General features: G+C 39.2%; 1 protein-coding gene across 4 annotated transcripts; it reads left to right on the forward strand.

The window, feature by feature from the left end:
- The first annotated feature begins 165 nt into the window (after positions 1 to 165).
- LOC100820623 (probable methyltransferase PMT20) lies at positions 166 to 12,824 on the forward strand. Of its 4 annotated transcripts, none has more exons than XM_006599050.4 (8): positions 166 to 400; positions 1,613 to 1,901; positions 1,982 to 2,130; positions 2,238 to 2,433; positions 2,883 to 3,093; positions 4,008 to 4,680; positions 4,785 to 4,862; positions 12,207 to 12,824. In XM_006599050.4, the coding sequence occupies exons 2-8, from the start codon at positions 1,635 to 1,637 to the stop codon at positions 12,427 to 12,429; spliced, it is 1,797 nt and encodes a 598-aa protein (XP_006599113.1). In that variant the 5' UTR covers positions 166 to 400; positions 1,613 to 1,634; the 3' UTR covers positions 12,430 to 12,824. The 4 variants fall into 4 exon arrangements, with proteins under 4 accessions (XP_006599113.1, XP_040866200.1, XP_040866201.1 ...); XM_041010266.1 differs by lacking the exon at positions 12,207 to 12,824 and adding an exon at positions 11,693 to 12,195; XM_041010267.1 differs by lacking the exon at positions 12,207 to 12,824 and adding an exon at positions 11,696 to 12,195.
- Positions 12,825 to 19,033: the final 6,209 nt, after the last annotated feature.

The raw sequence follows: 19,033 nt of genomic DNA on the forward strand, positions 1-19,033 counted from the left end.
AAAGTAATAATATATAAACGCTCACAAATTTTAAATATTTTATTAATATATTTTTATTTTTCTTTATTTCTTTTCTAACCACGTCATAAATACTATAATATATTCAATGGGAGGATGCACATATAAGCTTGTGAGGATAAATTTTTATAGTTTTAGTCCCATAAAAACATGGAGTCACTACACGTTGAATTGACATGGTATTGGACTTCTATATATAGAGCTAGTAGTTAAGTTAGACATAGCATTAGGTAATCCCACTCGGTTCGGTTGATGTTTGGACTATTTTTCTTCTCTCTCTGTCTCTCTGAGGACTCTTTGTGTTTCGACTCTATTTTCTCCAAACACAACAACAACACCAGAGGCAGAGGCAGAGAGAAACAGAGAGAGAAAGGAGTAACAAGTAAGTGCCTCCTTTGCCTCTTCACTTCCTTCATTCTTCTTTTTCTCTTTCTTTTTGTTTTCTTGTGTCAGATCTCTTTGGATTACGATCTTTGTCCTTCTTGGGTGCTTTCATGTTTCATTCTTTTCTGCCACAGATTTGGTTGCTGCTGCATGTGGTTTCTCTGCCACTTTTTGTTTTTTGTTCTTTGCTTTCAATTTGCTGTCTTTATGATGGTGCATTAGTTACTATTTTTGTTACCAAACCAAAGTTTTCTTCTTTTTTTCTTCTTTTGTTTTTTTCCCGTTTTGCAATTAAATGGGGTTTAAATATTTTAAATTATTGTTATGTTTTTATTTTCCGGAGATAAAATGCATTGCAGCATTGTTAATTTGTTATATGCCATCGTGTTCTGAAGTCATTGAACTGAAAAAAGTGAAACTTGGATTGGAGGGTTGTTTGGTCTTTGCCATTTTTCAAATGTTACACTCTCACACGACTCTACTAGTGATGATTTAGTATATAAAAATATGATTGTTATGTTACTGTTATTCGATGCTCTTTCTTTTTTATATTTGTGTTTTCTTCCTTTTTGCTTTTTTTAGGGGTGAATGAGTGTTTTGGTCCAATGTCATGTGAAAATCATAAAGACAAGAGTGTGTGGAAAGTAGCCGCCGTCGATTACTAACTATTGACTAGCTGGAATTTAATAATCTTTTCATATTCTCTTTGCCATTTCTTGGTACCACATTTTGGATGAATCATGGGAAATTGTGTATTCTCGCATTGATCTGGTCGTAGTAAAGGTGATTAATCTTGTTTTTGTGTGTATCGAGTATCAGCATTGGATGTCCATTATGGATTATTGATTACTTGGTTTTTTGTTGCTTTTTTCACTGATGTTAAACTGGATGATTTGATAATTTAGGTAAAATGGTTTTTTGGAGTTGAATGAGCTCATAGTACATGAGTGATATATGCTTGTTTGGTTCCTGGATTGAATAGATAGGAAACAGATGCTATCTTCACTTCTTTTCAGTGTTCTAGCATTTTCTAGACTATTAATATAATCATTCAAAATGCCCTTTTTTGTGTAATTTTTTTTATAAATATTGATAAGTGGCTATTTTGAATAATATATGAATTTGGTTTATCATTCTTTAAAAGATATGAGCTGAAAGGGAGGACGTCACATTTTCCATATTCGTGATGTTGAGCTTATTGCTTTTACAGATAGTTGATTATTTCAAAGACAATGAACAATAAAGATGGAAAACCCGTCATCCAACCAGACAAGAGCAGGATTGTCCCTATGGCAATCATATTTGTGGTGCTATGTGGATCTTCTTTCTATATGGGTATAATCTTTTGTTCTGAGAAGGACAGATTTGTGGCAATGTACAACCAGAACTCCATTGAATCCCCCAAGGAGTCATCAATAAGTTCTCTGCAAATTAAATACACGAGTTTTCCTGAATGCAGCGCTGACTACCAAGATTACACTCCATGCACAGATCCAAGGGTAAAATTACTAATAGTAGTTCCATTTTCTGATTTGTAGAAAAAGGTTTCCTTATAGATTAAGTATGGTTAAATTTACAGAGATGGAGGAAGTACGGCTCCTATCGACTTGTGTTATTGGAACGCCATTGCCCTCCAAAATTTGAGAGGAAAGAATGCTTAGTTCCTCCCCCAGATGGGTATAAGCCTCCAATTAGATGGCCAAAGAGCAGAGATGAATGTTGGTATAGGTATAATATATGTCTTATGAGTTAACAACATAAGGTTCGCTTAATTTAAATTTCCAATAATTGATATTTTTCCACCCATTCAAATCTTCTGTTATGTCTAATTTCAGGAACGTTCCATATGACTGGATTAACAAGCAGAAGTCCAATCAGCATTGGTTGAAAAAGGAAGGGGAGAAATTCATCTTTCCTGGTGGGGGTACTATGTTCCCCAATGGTGTTGGTAAATATGTTGATTTAATGGAAGATCTGATCCCAGAAATGAAGGATGGGACTATTCGAACTGCCATTGATACCGGTTGCGGAGTGAGTTTTTTTTTTTTGGTATTTATATAGTGAATTCAATGCAAATTACAATTCTCAGAGTTCCTGCATAAACAATAAATTTCTAGTTTAATTATGCGGGCTGCTTCATCTACTTGTGCTTTTTTAACTGTAGTACAAATGTTTTAAAACCAATTGTTTTTTACCCCAAAACAGAAATCCATTTAATTTTAATTGTGCTTGTGATACAGCTATTAAGAGGGCTTACAGTAGGAAGAATAAGGAGGGGAACAGGGGATTAAAGCAATGCACTTGTATAATTCTTCATGTATTGTACATTACTGTTCTTCCTGATACTAAACTAGGGATTTGGGAAGTGCGAGCAATATAATTCCTATTTCATCCTTCTAATTTTGATCCAGTTCCATTACTCAAACATGTTATAGACAAGACTTACATCAATTAATCCACATGACTCTAATTTACTTTAGGTTGCTAGCTGGGGTGGTGACTTGCTAGATCGTGGGATTCTAACTCTTTCTCTTGCACCAAGAGATAACCATGAAGCTCAGGTTCAATTTGCTCTGGAGCGTGGTATCCCTGCAATTCTTGGTGTCATTTCTACACAGAGACTTCCATTCCCATCAAGTTCCTTTGATATGGCTCATTGCTCCAGATGCCTTATCCCATGGACAGAATATGGTACTTTTTTCTATGGATTTTGAACTTTCAGTATCAAAACAGAATTTATTCCTGTTTATGCAACACTTTCCAGTGATCATGAACTTTAGTACTTCACCAGTTTTTAGCTGTGTAAATTTTTTATTTGAAGCATATGTTGTAAATACATAGGGTTCTTTCAAATAAGGCCGATACCTTGTTTTCAATGAGCACATGGATTTTTAGACCTTTACTGGCAATTATTTTACTACTTGGCTTGTAATCAATGTGAATTGTGAAGCCAATCAAGACATCACTAGTTGAGTCGTTTTTTCTGACCTGATAAGTGTGGCTGTTTTATAAAATGGTAAACATTCTCTGATAAAAAAAAAATGGTAAACATTCGGCCCTTGAACCAGGTCCACATTTATTTTCTGACCTGATACCATATTGGATAAAACTGAGTGATAAAGTGTTTGAGAAGGTGAGAAAGTGTTTGAGAAGATGAGAAAATTGAGAGAAAAGACTGATATTATTACTAGACTGAAAAGTTAATCTGAGTTGGTTACAAAGAGAGCTATATATAGACCTCTGAACCTTTACACTAGCAGTAACAGAATCTAACCAACTAACAGTAAAGGCTAACTGAATTAACTAACAAACTAATTGTACTAACTAACAGACTAACTGAACTAACTAATTCTGTTATCAGATATCTAATGCTAGAGAAGTGCTGTTAGCAAAGGCTAACAGCCCTTACAAGTACACACAATTACAAGCTGTTTATACAGTTTTGCAACACATGCTTTAATATTCTAATACAGGCTCTGTCAATTTCACTCTAATCTTACTGCTTCATTGATTTGTTATTTGTTTTGTGCTAATCTCCTTCTGCTTAGAGCTGAGAAGTTCACACATTAAATTCTCATTCTTTTTGACGGGTTATCTTATTTTAGGTGGAGTTTATCTCCTTGAAATTCACCGGATTCTTCGTCCTGGAGGATTTTGGGTCTTGTCTGGTCCACCAATCAACTATGAGCGCAGGTGGCGTGGATGGAACACAACTATTGAAGCACAAAAATCAGATTATGAGAAGTTGAAGGAATTGCTGACTTCACTGTGCTTTAAACTGTACAAGAAAAAGGGTGACATTGCTGTATGGAAGAAGTCTCCAGATAGCAATTGTTATAATAAGCTGGCTAGAGATACCTATCCACCCAAGTGTGATGACAGCCTTGAACCAGATTCAGCATGGTATACTCCGCTTCGCTCCTGTATTGTCGTTCCAGATCCTAAGTTTAAGAAATCCGGTCTGTCGTCCATTTCTAAGTGGCCTGAGCGATTGCACGTTACACCAGAAAGGATTTCAATGCTTCATCATGGAAGTGATAGTACATTCAAACATGATGACAGTAAGTGGAAAAAGCAGGCTGCGTACTACAAGAAGTTGATCCCTGAGCTTGGGACTGACAAAATAAGAAACATAATGGACATGAATACAGTATATGGAGGTTTCGCTGCAGCGTTGATTAAGGACCCTGTATGGGTCATGAATGTAGTCTCATCTTATGCTACCAATACACTCCCTGTGGTTTATGATCGTGGCCTTATTGGAACCTTCCATGATTGGTAATTTGAAAATATTGGATGTGAACCATAAGGTTTTTATTTATTTATTTCTGAACATACTTTTTCTTGTAAGATCTGATGATGATTTGATTTTATTATGGTAGGTGTGAATCTTTTTCAACATATCCTCGAACATATGACTTGCTTCATCTTGATGGACTCTTCACTGCAGAAAGCCACAGGTGACTATTTCAAATTATTTTGATAGAACACTAAATTAATTAAGTATAACTCTGAAAACAGAAATCATACATAATACTTGCTGCTCCAGAGACAAAAGTCTCCATGAGGGTATTCTTTGTCCACAAACTGCAAATAACAAACCACTTAATTACGTATCCTTTTATCATATATACTCTCAGTACATAGTTGTCATCAGTTATTTTCTATGAATAAACTGCATCAAGCAGATTCTAATACAAAACTAATACAGAACTTCTAATACAGGATAAGTTATTTTCTATTGCATATACTCCTACTTATAACCGCCTCCAATCAATTAAGGGATCCTTTCCTGTGGGAAGGCTTTTCTAATTATACTGATCACAAATGACCGAACGATAGAGATGAGAGAGAGTGAGAGAGAGTGAGACACTGAGAGAGAGCGAGAGAAAGACAGAGAGCGTGAGTGGACCACCGTGAGGTACAGGAAGAGAAGGCACCCGCGAGCAGGACTAAATGGGAGAGCTGATTACAGACAACTCTATGGCGGGATTGGGCTTCGACAGGAAAATGATCACCAACGAAGAAACTGGAGGGACGAAACTGATATCACATCCTTCTACTTCACTAGGTTCCCTGAGGATGTAACAGAGATGGAGTTGTGGACCCAGTTTAGAAAGTGGGGGGAGGTAAAGGAAATCTTTATTCCCAAACAGAGAAACAAAGAAGGGAGGAGGTATGGATTTGTACGCTTCAAAGGAGTTTCTGACAAAAGAAGAACCAAAAGAAATCTGGATAACATTATTGTAGGGGGCCTCAAGCTGCATGTGAACATTCCGAAATACGGGAGAGGAAAGACGAGCCAGGACCAAAATAAAGACAATCACAAAAAGAAGGGGAAGGGCGTGGCTGATATGGATCGAATGGAAGAAGCTTCGAACAGGGCTGCACATAGCAAGGCAACTAATAGGACGTATGCAGAGGCAATGGTTCCGCAGTCAAAGAGGATAACACAAAGAAGGACTGCAGGCACTCACTTCGCTGGGTACGGGGGATCACATTCGTCACTCACACTTGACATCTCAGAGGAAGACAAAATGCGCTACAATGACGCATGGGTAGGAAGATTGAAGAAGCCAGAGATTTTCGATAGACTTGAAGACGAAGTTTCATGGACCTTAGATCCAGGAGTATCACCCAAGTATCTGGGTGCTGACATGACCCTCCTCCTTGACCTCCGACGCGAAAGTAGTAGAGATAATAAGTGAAGAAACTAACCAAGGTTCGTCCATGTTTTATTCGCTGGTGAAATGGAGTTCCGATCTGCGATTGGGAAATAGGTTGGTATGGCTTCGATGTTGGGGTATTCCATTAGTAGCGTGGAAGTTGGAAAACATCCGCAAGATTGTGGCGACGGTGGGCGACCTCGTGGAAGTTGATGATGATGTAGAACACATGCAAAGGCTTGACCGGGCAAGGGTCCTCGTCAGGACACCTCGGCCACCGTTACTTCAACACTTAGTAGATGTACACATCGAAGGAGATATCCATCGAGTTCATATGGTGGAAGAGAATGGAAGCCCAGACTCATATTGTGACCGATATTGCAGGAGCAGATGGGAATCATCTGAGGAGATCGTCTCGGACGACGGCGACACGGCCACCGTCCGATCGTGGATGAGCTAGTTCTTGCCGAAACCAGACGGCGGTGAACTTGTCGATGACTGCTACATTCGACAGACCACAACGTTACCCAGTGGTTACAATGTTGTAGATGACTCGCTGGGTAATGACTGCATCGACAAGGCGCTCTGTCCAACCCACGCGTCGCACAGTATATGTGGCTCTAAAGGGAAAGATTTTGAGCTTATCGGAGGACACCGGACAACCTACCCTGCAGGTTACAGAGAAGAGAAAGTAGCTACAGGAGGGACGTTAACCAAGGTTGCGGGGAAGAGGAAAAATGTTGCCAGCTCATCAATGGGAGGCTCTGAAACTTACCTTGATGAGCTTATGGCTGACTCTACCCTTGATCAAAAGGTGGACAGCATTTATGACCACAATGGACCACACACGCCTGTTTTTGAATATTCACTTGATCACACCGTGAAGTGCTTTGGGCCTGAAACAAACCTGGGCCTTTCTACACATACCACCCCCGAGGCCCAAATAAAGGAATTTGATTTTTTTAAAGAGCAGCAACAGGAGCCACCTAGTGCATTGCAGGTGTACTCAAGGAAAAGATGGTGTAAAAAGAAAGAAGCCCAACAGAATGGGAAGGCAGATGTAGCTAAAGGCACTTCAGAAATGGAGAAGTAGGATATTATCGACAAGCAATGTGCTCTATTAAAAGAAATGGGTCTGACCCATGGGGAAGATATTCAGTAGGTCATGGGCATGATGTTAGATATGGAGAAGAGAGATAATAATGTGGCAGCTGAGAAGGGAATAAATATCATTAATCATGATAATCCTCTCCTATAATTGCAGAGGATTGGGCAGGGGGATTAAGTGGGCTGCCATTAGGAGGCTTAACTTAAAATACAAGGTGGATCTTGTGTGCATACAGGAAACAAAAAAGGAGAATTTTAATAAGCTTATCTGCCAATCCTTGTGGGGGGACTCTACTGCCTCTTGGGATAGTGTTCCCTCAGTCCACACATCTGGTGGTTTGCTTTGCATGTGGAACAACTCAGTTTTTGAGGTGGATAGGAGGGTGAAAGGTAGAAATTTCTTAATGCTTGATGGGAGGTGGGCTAAGGATAATCAGAGGCTGTACATTGTTAATGTATACGCCCCTTGTGACCTTGCTGGGAAGAGAGTTATGTGGGAAGAATTGAGGCAGTTAAAGGTTTCTAACCCTGATGGACTATGGTGCTTCCTTGGAGATTTCAACAGCATCAGATGTCAGGAAGAAGGAATTGGTTCATCCCAAAGGAATGCTGACACCTATGACATCTCTGCTTTCAATGACTGGATATCTGACATAGAGCTTCAAGAAATTAAATGCTTTGGTAGCAGGTTTACTTGGTTTAGGCCCAATGGTAGTGTGAAGAGTAGACTTGACAGGTGTCTGGTTTCAGAGCAGTGGCTAGCTCATTGGCCTGACAGTTCTCAGCATGTCATCCAAAGGGATTTCTCATACCACTGTCCAATCATCTTGAAAACAGAGATTGTGGACTGGGGTCCTAAGCCTTTTCGGGTGGTGGATTGGTGGCTCAAACATAAAGGTTATCAAAGAATGGTGAAGGAAGCTTGGAGCAGAGATCAACAGGGTGGTTGGGGGGAATCGTGCTTAAGAACAAGCTGAGGAATTTAAAATCCACTATAAAGCAGTGGAGTAAAGTGAATGAGGATATTAATACCAAGAAAATCCAGAACCTGAGGCAGAAGTTAAATGACATGGAAACCATAGCCTCTGATAGAACTTTGTCTGATGCTGAGCTTATGGCTAAGAAATCCATCCAGCAAGACCTGTGGGATGTTTCAAATGCCTATGAATCCCTTTTGAGACAGAAGTCAAGGGCTAAGTGGCTCAAAGAAGGTGACAACAACACAACTTATTTCCACAAAACCATAAACTTCAGAAGAAATTACAATGCAATTCAGGGAATCCTCATTGATGGTGTCTGGGTTCAGCAACCTAAACTGGTCAAGAATGAAGCTGTTAAATTCTTTGTTAGTAGATTCACTGAGGAGAATTTCTCCAGACCTACTTTGGATGGGGTCCATTTCAATATGATTAATCAGAGACAAAGGGAGGAGCTGACTGTCCCTTTTTCAGATCAAGAGCTCAAAGATGCTGTATGGAGTTGTGGAGGTGACAAATGCCTTGGGCCAGATGATTTTAATTTCAACTTTATCAAGGAATTTTGGGGGGTGTTGAAACCTGAATTCAGAAGATTTGTGGATGAATTCCATGCTCATGGTAGCTTCCCTAGAGGCAGCAATGCATCTTTTTTGGCCCTAATTCCTAAATCAAACCATCCTCAGTCTTTAAATGATTATAGACCCATTTCCCTTATAGGCTGCATATATAAAGTAATAGCCAAACTATTGGCAAACAGATTGAGGAATGTGCTGTTTGGGCTTATTGATGAAAGACAATCAGCTTTCATAAAGGATAGACATATCCTTTATGGCATTTTGATTCTCAATGAAGTAGTTGAGGAAGCTAAAAGGAGTAAGAAGCCAGCCATGGTATTCAAGGTGGACTTTGAAAAGGCTTATGACTCCGTATCTTGGTCTTTTTTGGATTACATATTGTTTAGGTTGGGTTTCTGCCTTAGATGGAGAAAATGGATCACTATATGCCTCCAATCAGTCACCATATCAATCCTAGTAAATGGCAGTCCTACAAAGGAATTTGTTCCTACTAGAGGCTTGAGACAAGGGGACCCTTTAGCCCCTTTGCTTTTTAATATAGTGGCAGAAGGTCTCACTGGAATGATAAGGGAAGCAATTAACAAAAGCCTTTACAGAAGTTTCATGGTTGGAAAGCAAAAAGAGCCTATAAATATCCTGCAGTATGTGGATGATACAGTTTTTGTTGGTGAGGTTTCATGGGAGAATGTCATAGCTTTGAAGGCCATGCTTAGAGGTTTTGAAATGGTGTCTGGTCTGAAGATTAATTTTGCAAAAAGTCATTTCGGGATTTTTGGGGATGAGACCAGTTGGGTTTATGATGCAGCCCAATTCTTGAATTGCAGTCATATGGAAACCCCTTTTTATTATTTGGGAATTCCTATTGGGGCTAAGCCTTCAAGTTGTTTGGTGTGGGAACCTTTGATCAGAAAATTTGAAGCTAAATTATCTAAATGGAACCAGAAAATTTTATCTGGGAAGGTCACTCTGATAAACTCTGTCTTGACTGCCTACCAATATATCTTTTATCTTTTTTCAAGATATCACAAAGAATTGTTGCCAAATTGGTGTCCTTGCAAAGGAATTTTTGTGGGGGGGGGGGGGGGTAATCAAGAGCATAAGAAAATCCCTTGGGTGAAGTGGGATGTGATTTGTCTCCCCAAGGATGATGGGGGCCTTGGGATTAAGGATCTTTCTAAATTCAATGCAGCTCTGTTGGGTAGATGGATCTGGGCTTTATCCTCTAATCAACATCAGTTGTGGGCCAGAATCTTAATTTTCAAATATGGGGGTTGATCAGAACTCAGGAATGGTAGAGACAAAGCTTGGCATTCCCAGTGGTGGAGGGACCTCAGAAAGCTAAATCAGCAACCTGATTTTAGCCCTATCCAACATCAGATGGTTTGGAAGGTTGGGTGTGGGGATAAAATTAATTTCTGGAAAGATAAATGGTTGGGGGATGATTGTAATCTTGAGCAGCAGTATAATCAGTTGTTTATGATTAGTAGACAGCAGAATAATACCATCTCTACGATGAGAAATTTTTCCCAGGGTAATTGGAGATGGGACTTGAAGTGGAGGAGAAATTTATTTGACCATGAGGATGATGTAGCAGTGGCTTTTATGGATGAAATCAATGCTATCCATATTCAGAGTCATCTGCAGGATACCATGGTGTGGAAAGCTGATCCCTGTGGTGTGTATTCCACTAAGTCAGCTTATAGAGGATATTGATGACTTGCAATAGACATGTTTCAGATGTAAACATTTTCAAGACAATTTGGAAGTTGAAAATCCCCCCAAGGACTGCGATTTTCTCTTGGAGACTTATCAAAGATAGACTCCCCACTAGATATAATCTTATTCGAAGAAATGTGTCCATTCAGGAATCTGAATGTCCTCTTTGTGGGTATGAGCAAGAGAAGGCTGGTCACCTGTTTTTCAACTGCAAAATGACTAGAGGCCTATGGTGGGAATCCATGAGGTGGAATCAGGTTGTAGGAGCACTTTCAGTTTCTCCAGCATCTCACTTTGTCCAATTCTATGATGGTTTTGGTGCAGGGAGAAATCATAGCAGATGGTGTGGATGGTGGATTGCATTAACTAGTTCCATATGGCAGCATATGAATCTATTGATTTTCCAGGGCAATCTGTTTGACTCATCCAAAGTGATGGAAGATGCCTTATTCCTAGCATGGTCCTGGTTAAAAGTTAGAGAGAAAGATTTCAATACTCCTTTTAACCATTGGTCTTCTTATCTTGTGGAGTATTTTGCTTAATATGGGTTGGGTATCTTTATCTTATGTGATGGGGTCCTGGTTGGGCTTTTCTTTGTTTTTGGAGGGTGAACCCGTAGGTGTCTTGTACTTGTTTCTATCTCACCAGTACCTCTGGTACTGCAGTGTTTTTTATTAATAATATATATTTTCTGCCTTCCAAAAAAAAAAAAGGATCCTTTCCTGTGACTCATGAGTGCACTTTTGGTATTTGATTCTTTTACCCATAAAAATGTTTTTTGGTTAAAATATGTTTATGAAAAGGTGATAAGCTTATCTTTTCCCTTGTTGCGGTGATTCAATTATCTTTAGGTTTTGCTTTGCATCTTTAGTTTTTTTTTCCGTCTTTGTGAACTTACTTGGATTGAGACTGAAGGTAGTTTTATTCTGAAGTTTACGTGCTTGTGTTGGAAACATATCTATGTTGAGGACTTTATGGACACTTTGGGATACACCTAGCTTCATTTTACAATTTCTTTTAGTTATCTTTTAACTTTACTAATAAAGATGTGAATTAAATAATAACACTTTATTATCTCTGTTGTGACTTGTTAACTTTTAATACATTGTTTATATTTGATGATTTAACATATATGTTAATTTATGTTGTGTCCTATTATAATTTTTAAAATTTGTTGTATCTCTAACTTTGTTTGTTGTATTGTATCTGTTCTATGTTATATTTGTGGTGTTTCTAATTACCAGAATAGCAGTGTAGGTTAACACAATGAGTTATGTCAATTCCGGCGGTTTGGGTGCAGATTGTAGAGAGAAAGAGGAAGAAGGGAGAAAAAGAAAGAGGAGATAGGGAGGGAAGGGAAAAAAAAGGTGGACACCTCCGGAAATTGCCTCTGGCGGTGGTAAGCGGTGGGGTACCAATGGTGGTGAGTTTTGGTGGCTGGTTGGATAACAGAACAGAGGAGGGGGAGGGATAGAGAAGAAAAAATTCAGTAGAGAGGGTCTAGAGTAAGATGATGCACAACAAATTAATCCAAGGGCTGTGAATTGTTGTGCATGGTGGACCACCTACAGAGGTGGTCCACCTTAGACTCCATCACCTCGATGACATTAATTGAGTTAAATAGACCTCATTTAATTTTCCAGTAATCCGCACTAGCAAACTAATTTGCTTTAGAGGAGATTGAACTGAAATGCTTATTTAACTTGCACTGTCTAAATATTTGTATATATAGCTGGCACTGAACTTATATTCTTAATTAAAAGGTGTGAAATGAAGAATGTGTTGCTGGAAATGGACCGGATATTACGTCCTTGGGGGCACGCAATCATTCGTGAATCCCATTATTTTACAGATGCTATCACAACCATTGGTAAGGGTATGCGTTGGGAATGTCGTAAAGAAGATACTGAGAATGGCAGTGACATTCAGAAGATATTAGTATGCCAGAAAAAGCTATGGTATTCATCCAACCAGGGTTCAAGATGACAAACTATGGAACTTAAGCCATGGTAACTGGTAAGATGGTGGTGGTTAGAGTAGTAGTATAGTGGAGTAGAAGCATAGGGAAGCCAAATCAGAGATGCTCTGGGCATATATTGACGTCTATAATATAATGAGCCAAGAATTCGTCAAGTTCAACTTTGTCAAAAGAACAAGTGGTAACCCACTTAATCTCTGATTTTGTTAATTTATAGAGAAAAAAAAAATTCATATAATACATAATTATAGATCGCATTCCCATGAGTTGCTTCCATTTGAAGGACAGTGATATTTTTGTACAGAATTGTTTTACGGGCACTTGTATTATTGCTGAGCATGATACAGTAATACTCTGCTCTTTATTGTCAAGTTTCAATGATTGTTTTTATTGAGTTGGTAAATGACCTTTTGGTAAGGTGGAGAATTTAAACTGTTGCTGTACTTTGATTAACAAATATTGGTTGTATTGTTAAAATGAGATTTAGGTTGTGTTTGGTTTATTGGAGAGAAACATAATAGATAAAAATAGAAGATATAATTTGAAAAAGGAGCAATAAATAAAAATAAAAAGATATGCTATGTTGTTTGTTTCAAGAGAAATGTGAAAAATAGAGAAGAAACTAGATTTTGCGTTGCACGAATTTGTATAAATTATATATATTTTATATTTTGTATTTCATATTTTTTTAAAAAAATTTTCACTATCAACTTATACTGGATAAGTATTTGGACAAGATGATAAGATGCCTATATGGAGACCCAACATTTAACATATCCTATAAGTCAAATACCATTTTAGTCATGTGTTCACATGGTCCGTACAACATGTCTCGACTTTTAGTTCCTGAGTACCATTTGATGATAGTTGTGGTTAAAGAACCTGCTTAAAGATAATTATCTAGTCAGAAGCTCTTAAACAAGATTAAGAGGCATATTACCTAATTGGTAATTAGAACATGCACACCCATAAACCCAAGGTCCAGTAAGGTTAGCATATAAAGGGAAGAACCCCCCCAGGTAAAGATCATTGTTCATTTGAATATTCACTTGATATCATCAATAGCCTTGAACTGAATCCTTACTTAAGTATCATGGTGTCTTTTGTAGGTATTCCTTTTTTTGGACTCATACACAACAGAAATGTAAACAAGTTATCAATAGAAGAACCATTCGGCATGGCAAGTGACCCTTTGGTGTAAGAGGTAGTGTTCGGTCTATTTGCGACAAAAATATTTTGGTGCCCATCGTGGGGCCAAGTAAGTTATATCCCAACCCCAAGTGATTATGACAATAACCATAACTAGAACGAATACAAAAACAATGGGGCAACCAACAAATCAACAGAATGAGGAGATTCATGTAGAGGACCATACCAACTTGTCTTTGATTGTGCGAAGATTACAAGCTCAGGTCTTGGAAATGTGTCGGCATTAAGCCGAAGAAGTCATCGCTCTTCGGCATGAAAACACGCATCTACGAGAATGTTATAAGTCAAAATGTCATAAGTCACGACAACCTAAGGTTAATCCACCTGAAGGATGAGAAGTTGAGTCAACCGCTTTCGGTTTACCCAGAGTTACTAATTTAAGTGTACGTCTAGACACTATTTGATGTGATCCTTATTAGGAGCGGATTGCTTGGTACAGGTCACGAAATCGGATGGCGCCACTTCCAGAGATGGAAGATAAGTCAGGGGTAGACGCCACAAGGGTTCAACCTTAATAAGTCCGGCCTAGAGAGAAGCTCTCACAAATACACAAGGTATTTTTTGAAAATGCCAAAAAGTCTTTTACTTCAAAATGAGTTGAATACATATAATCTAGCATTAAATTACTAAATTAGTTGAAATTGATGCAGCTAAAAAGACATATGATTCAACCACCAATTTATTTAATTACAATTACAAAATAGAAAATATTGGATATAGGCCTTCAACAATCAAGATTCTTGGGAGTGTCTCTGGACCTTTGTCCTTCTCCACTTGGGCCTTGTCAAGTATGGCTGTTACCATTTGCTGGAGGGTATCCTTTGACTGTTTGGTCCTACCCCTGGTCATAGGTCCCTGTATTTGGGCAGTTTTGGGATTCTCATCACTATTCCCCATCACTTAACACTTTGGGAAGACAGTTGCTATAATTCAAGACCCCTTTGTGCCTAGCATTATGGAAGCAACTCTTTTTTCTAACTAGAAAAACTTGACCATTGAAAAATATGATGGTACTACAGACCCAGATGAACACCTGGACGTGTACATCACCCAATTAAGCTTGTACACCACAAATGATGCAATCCTCTATCGAGTATTCCTGATGTCGTTGAAGGGATAAACCCTTCATTGGTTCATGCGTCTACCCTCTAACTTCGTGGATTCATTCGACACTTTGGCAGTCCGTTATGGCACACAGTTTGTCACTAGCCAATCTCACCACTTAACATCTGTAGCCCTCGCAACATTCGACAAGAAAAGAAGAAACCATTACAAACCTTCATGGAGAGTTTCAGAAAGGTTGTGTTGAATATTTGAAACCTTGACCCCGTAGTAGCAATGCATCATTTGATAACAGCGTTAAGGTCGAGAGCTTTTGTGAACTACCTATGCAAAAAACCAACATCTAACCTAGACGAACTTTGAAGGAGAGCAGCCAAGTACATGTAGATGGAGGAGTTGGTCGAGTATAGGAATCAAGTGGGGGTAGATGCTGTTTTGGCCAAGAAAGATAAGGACAAGCACAACTTCAACAAAGCCTAAGACGACATGAGGAGGGATCAGCCACCCCGAGAATCGCGTTATGCCCACTACACCCCCCTCACTGCTAGTAGACCTCATATCATGAATCAGGCCTTGGCTGTAGACATTTTGACCATACCAAAAAGGGCTAACACCCCACCAAAGGCCGACTACTCAAAACGTTGTCGGTACCACCGTAATCATGGTCACTCAACAAAGGAATGCAGTGTGTTGAAAGACAAAATAGAAGACCTCATCAAGCTTGGTCATCTAAAGAAGTACGTCCACAAACCACAATCATACATACCCTACAATCCATACAGATAAAAGTCAAGTCGAGGGAAGGATCAAGAACATGTAAGTCATTCAGAGAGGCAGAGAAGCAAAACTCGCTCTAGGAAGAGAGAGGAGATACCTTTCGACCAACCAAGGTGGGTTATAAACACCATTGCGAGCCACTGCCTCTACGCAAAAATGACACCTACAGAAAGTCTGGTTTGTTAACGTGGTCTCCTTGCATAGAACACTTAACGTGCCTCCTATAACCTTGTCAAATAACTTTTAGGCGATCAACCTGGTACAAGATGATCCCATGGTTATTAGCGTAGAGATAGCCAATTGCATAATTCGGAAGACCCTTGTAGACCAAGGGAGCTTGACTGACATTTTGTTTTAGAACACGTTCAAGCAAATGGAGATACTTGAATTTGAAATCCTGCCACATGATAACCCATTGTTTGGTTTTGTTGGAGAACAAGTAGGGACAAAGGGGTGTATTCGGCTTTACACTAAGTTTGAGCACGATGGTCCATTGAAAAAAGGGCTAAAAAGACGATATGTGATAGTGCATGCTCATACGTCATATAATATACTCCTCGGTCATCCTTCACTGAATGCCTTGGGTGTGATTGTTTCAACCCCTCACCTTGCGATGAAATTTCCGTTGGACAATAGAACCGTCATAACTGTGCATGCCGATTAGAGGACGACCAGAGAATGTTATATGGCCAGCCTTAGGTTACGTCCTCATGTAAGGGAGGAAGCCCTAAAAGTTGCGTGGAGGCCAAGATGGAAATCGAAGAGGTGGAGGAACTAGAACTCAATTCTGGAAGGCCAGACCAACGATGACAACCAAGTGAAGCCGGTAGAGGAGACATCCACCTTCCAGCTTGGCCCTAAGGAATGACAAGTCACTTAGTTGGGATATCAACTTTCCGATGAGACCGAAGCCATATCCAATGGACTATCCAGGAACACATTGACTTATTTGCATGGTCCACGATAGACATCTTGGGGATTGATCCAAATTTCCATTTCCATAAGTTGGCCATATGCAAATTTGCAAAGCCCATTTCCCAGAGGAAGAGGAAAATGGGGGAAAAAAGATGTCGGACACTACAATAGGAGGTTGCCAAGCTGATGATGACTCAGTTCATCAGAGAAATTGACTACACCACTTGACTTTCCAATGTGGTAATGGTGAAGAAACCAAACGAAAAATAAAGGATGTGTATAGATTACATTGACCTCAATCGAGCATGCCCAAAGGATGCCTACTCGCTTCCAAACATCGATCGCCTGATTGACGAAGCAGTCGGGCATAAACTATTAAGTTTTTTGGACGCATATTTTTTGATACAAATAGATAAAGATGGACCCAAGGGACAAGGATAAGATGATATTCATCACTAAATCTGCAAACTATTGCTACAAAGTTATGTCATTCAGTCTGAAAAACACCGAGCTACTTACTAGTGTCTGATGGACAAGATATTTAAGGGTCAACTTGGAAGAAACCTAGAAGTCTATGTGGAAGATATGGTGGTTAAATATGATGATTTAGTAACCCATATCATAGATTTGGAAGAAGTTTTCAACCAACTTAGAAAGTATAATATGAGGCTAAACCCCAAAAAATGGGTTTTTGGGGTAAAAGGGGAAAATTTATGTGTTTGATGTTAACTCATCGAGGAATACATGTTAACCCGGATAAATGCCAAGCCATCGTGAAGATGAGAAGTCCACATAATGTAAAAAAGGCTCAGAGGCTAGTTGACAGGTGTTCGCTCGACTGATAAGTGTACCAGTTTGCACAAGTAGTATTTAAACAGTAAGACCGAGTATCGTATCCTCAGGAAATTTGTTTCACTCAGATTATGTATATTTAGTATGTAAACACTTTTAACTTTGGAAATGAAATAAAAGATTCTATGATGGTTTAATTTTCTGCAATCAATTACTCTACTTATCAACTTACAAAATAAACTCAAAGCTATAAAAATGCGATAAATATCAAGGTAAAAGCATCGGGGAGTTTTCTATTGAACTTTCTCTTGCCGTATAAAAAGGTTTTTCTCTATTTAACGTTATTCAGTCTCGAGTGAGGCTATAAGTGAGTTGATGCCGATGTATTTCGTGCTAAGTATTGTAGGATCTAGAAACAAGGTACTAAATGTGGAAAAGGTAGCCCTCACACTTGTCAATGCTGCTCGTCGTCTCTGTCAATATTTTTAGAGTCATAGGATCATTGTTCAGATTGTTTGCCCCATAGCCAAAATATTGTGCAAGCCTGAGTTGGCAAGGCAGATGATGGCATGATTAATCAAACTCTCGTAATATGAGATTATTTATGAGCCAAAAGGGATTATCCGAGCCCATGCACTGGATGATTTCATCAACGAATTTCATTATCCACAACCATGTTTGGAGCAGGAATGGTGGATGGTGCATACAGACGACTCCTCCAACGGCATAGCCCTGGCATGATCTTTACATTTTGGCTTCAAAGCCACGTGCAATTAGGTTGAGTACGAGGTTCTCCTAGTAGGACTAAGGCTTGCCAAAGAAGTCAGTGCCTAAAGTGTCAGGTGCTGAAGTGATTCCAAAGTTGCAACCGAGCAGATAAACAAAGTTTTCCAAATTCGAGACCCTCAACTATTAAAGTACTACTATGCATTTGAAAAGCTCAAAGAACAGTTTGAAGAAGTTCAAGTGGTCCACATAAGTTGAGAGATCAATGACAAAGTTGACGAGTTGGCTTGACTGAAAACTTCACATAAACCCAGGCAGCTAAGAACCTTCATACTTCATTCGGTTTCTGTACCTAGTATGTCAGGTAAAGAATGTTTGCATATCGAAGAAAAAAACTCTTTAGGGTGGAAGAGAGAAATAGTCAAATACCTGAAGCACGAAACACTCCTTGCAGATACAGAGAAAACCAAAGAGCTAAGAACACAAGTTACCAAGTATATCTTAATGGCCCACGAACTATATAGGAAAGAGTTTTCCTTACCTCTGCTCAAATGTCTTGACCAAGACCAGACCAACTATGTGCTATGAGAATTACATGAAGGTGTTTGCGGTATGCGTTCTGGGGAAAAAACAATGGCCACATGAGTGTTGAGGGCTAGGTACTATTGGCCAACCTTAAAATTAGACTGCTCGAACTTTGTCAAAAGATGCATCCAATGCTAGAGGCATGGAAATTTGACACACTGACCGACCAAAGAGTTGCATCCTATTGTCTCTGTGTGGCCTTTTGTTGTTTGAGGAATGGACATCTTAGGACTTTTTCCAATTGCACCGGGACAAAGGAAGTTTTTGTTGGTATATGTTGACTATTTCACAAAGTGGGTCTAGGTTGAACCCTTCACAAGCATCACAACTCAAGCTATTCAATTTTTTTTTGGGAAGAACACCATCACACGATTTGGAATTCCGAATTCATTGGTCATAGACAACGAATTGCAATTTAAGGACTAGTGGCTAAACGAGTTCTTAAGTGGTCTCAACATCAAGCATAGGGTGATGTCGGTAGAGCACCCTCAAACCAATGGATAGGCTAAAACAGCTAACAAGGTAATCTTAGGTGAGCTAAAGAAG

This window comes from Glycine max, chromosome 16 (assembly GCF_000004515.6).
Source record: "Glycine max cultivar Williams 82 chromosome 16, Glycine_max_v4.0, whole genome shotgun sequence".
In the NCBI taxonomy this organism is placed as follows: Eukaryota; Viridiplantae; Streptophyta; class Magnoliopsida; order Fabales; family Fabaceae; genus Glycine; species Glycine max.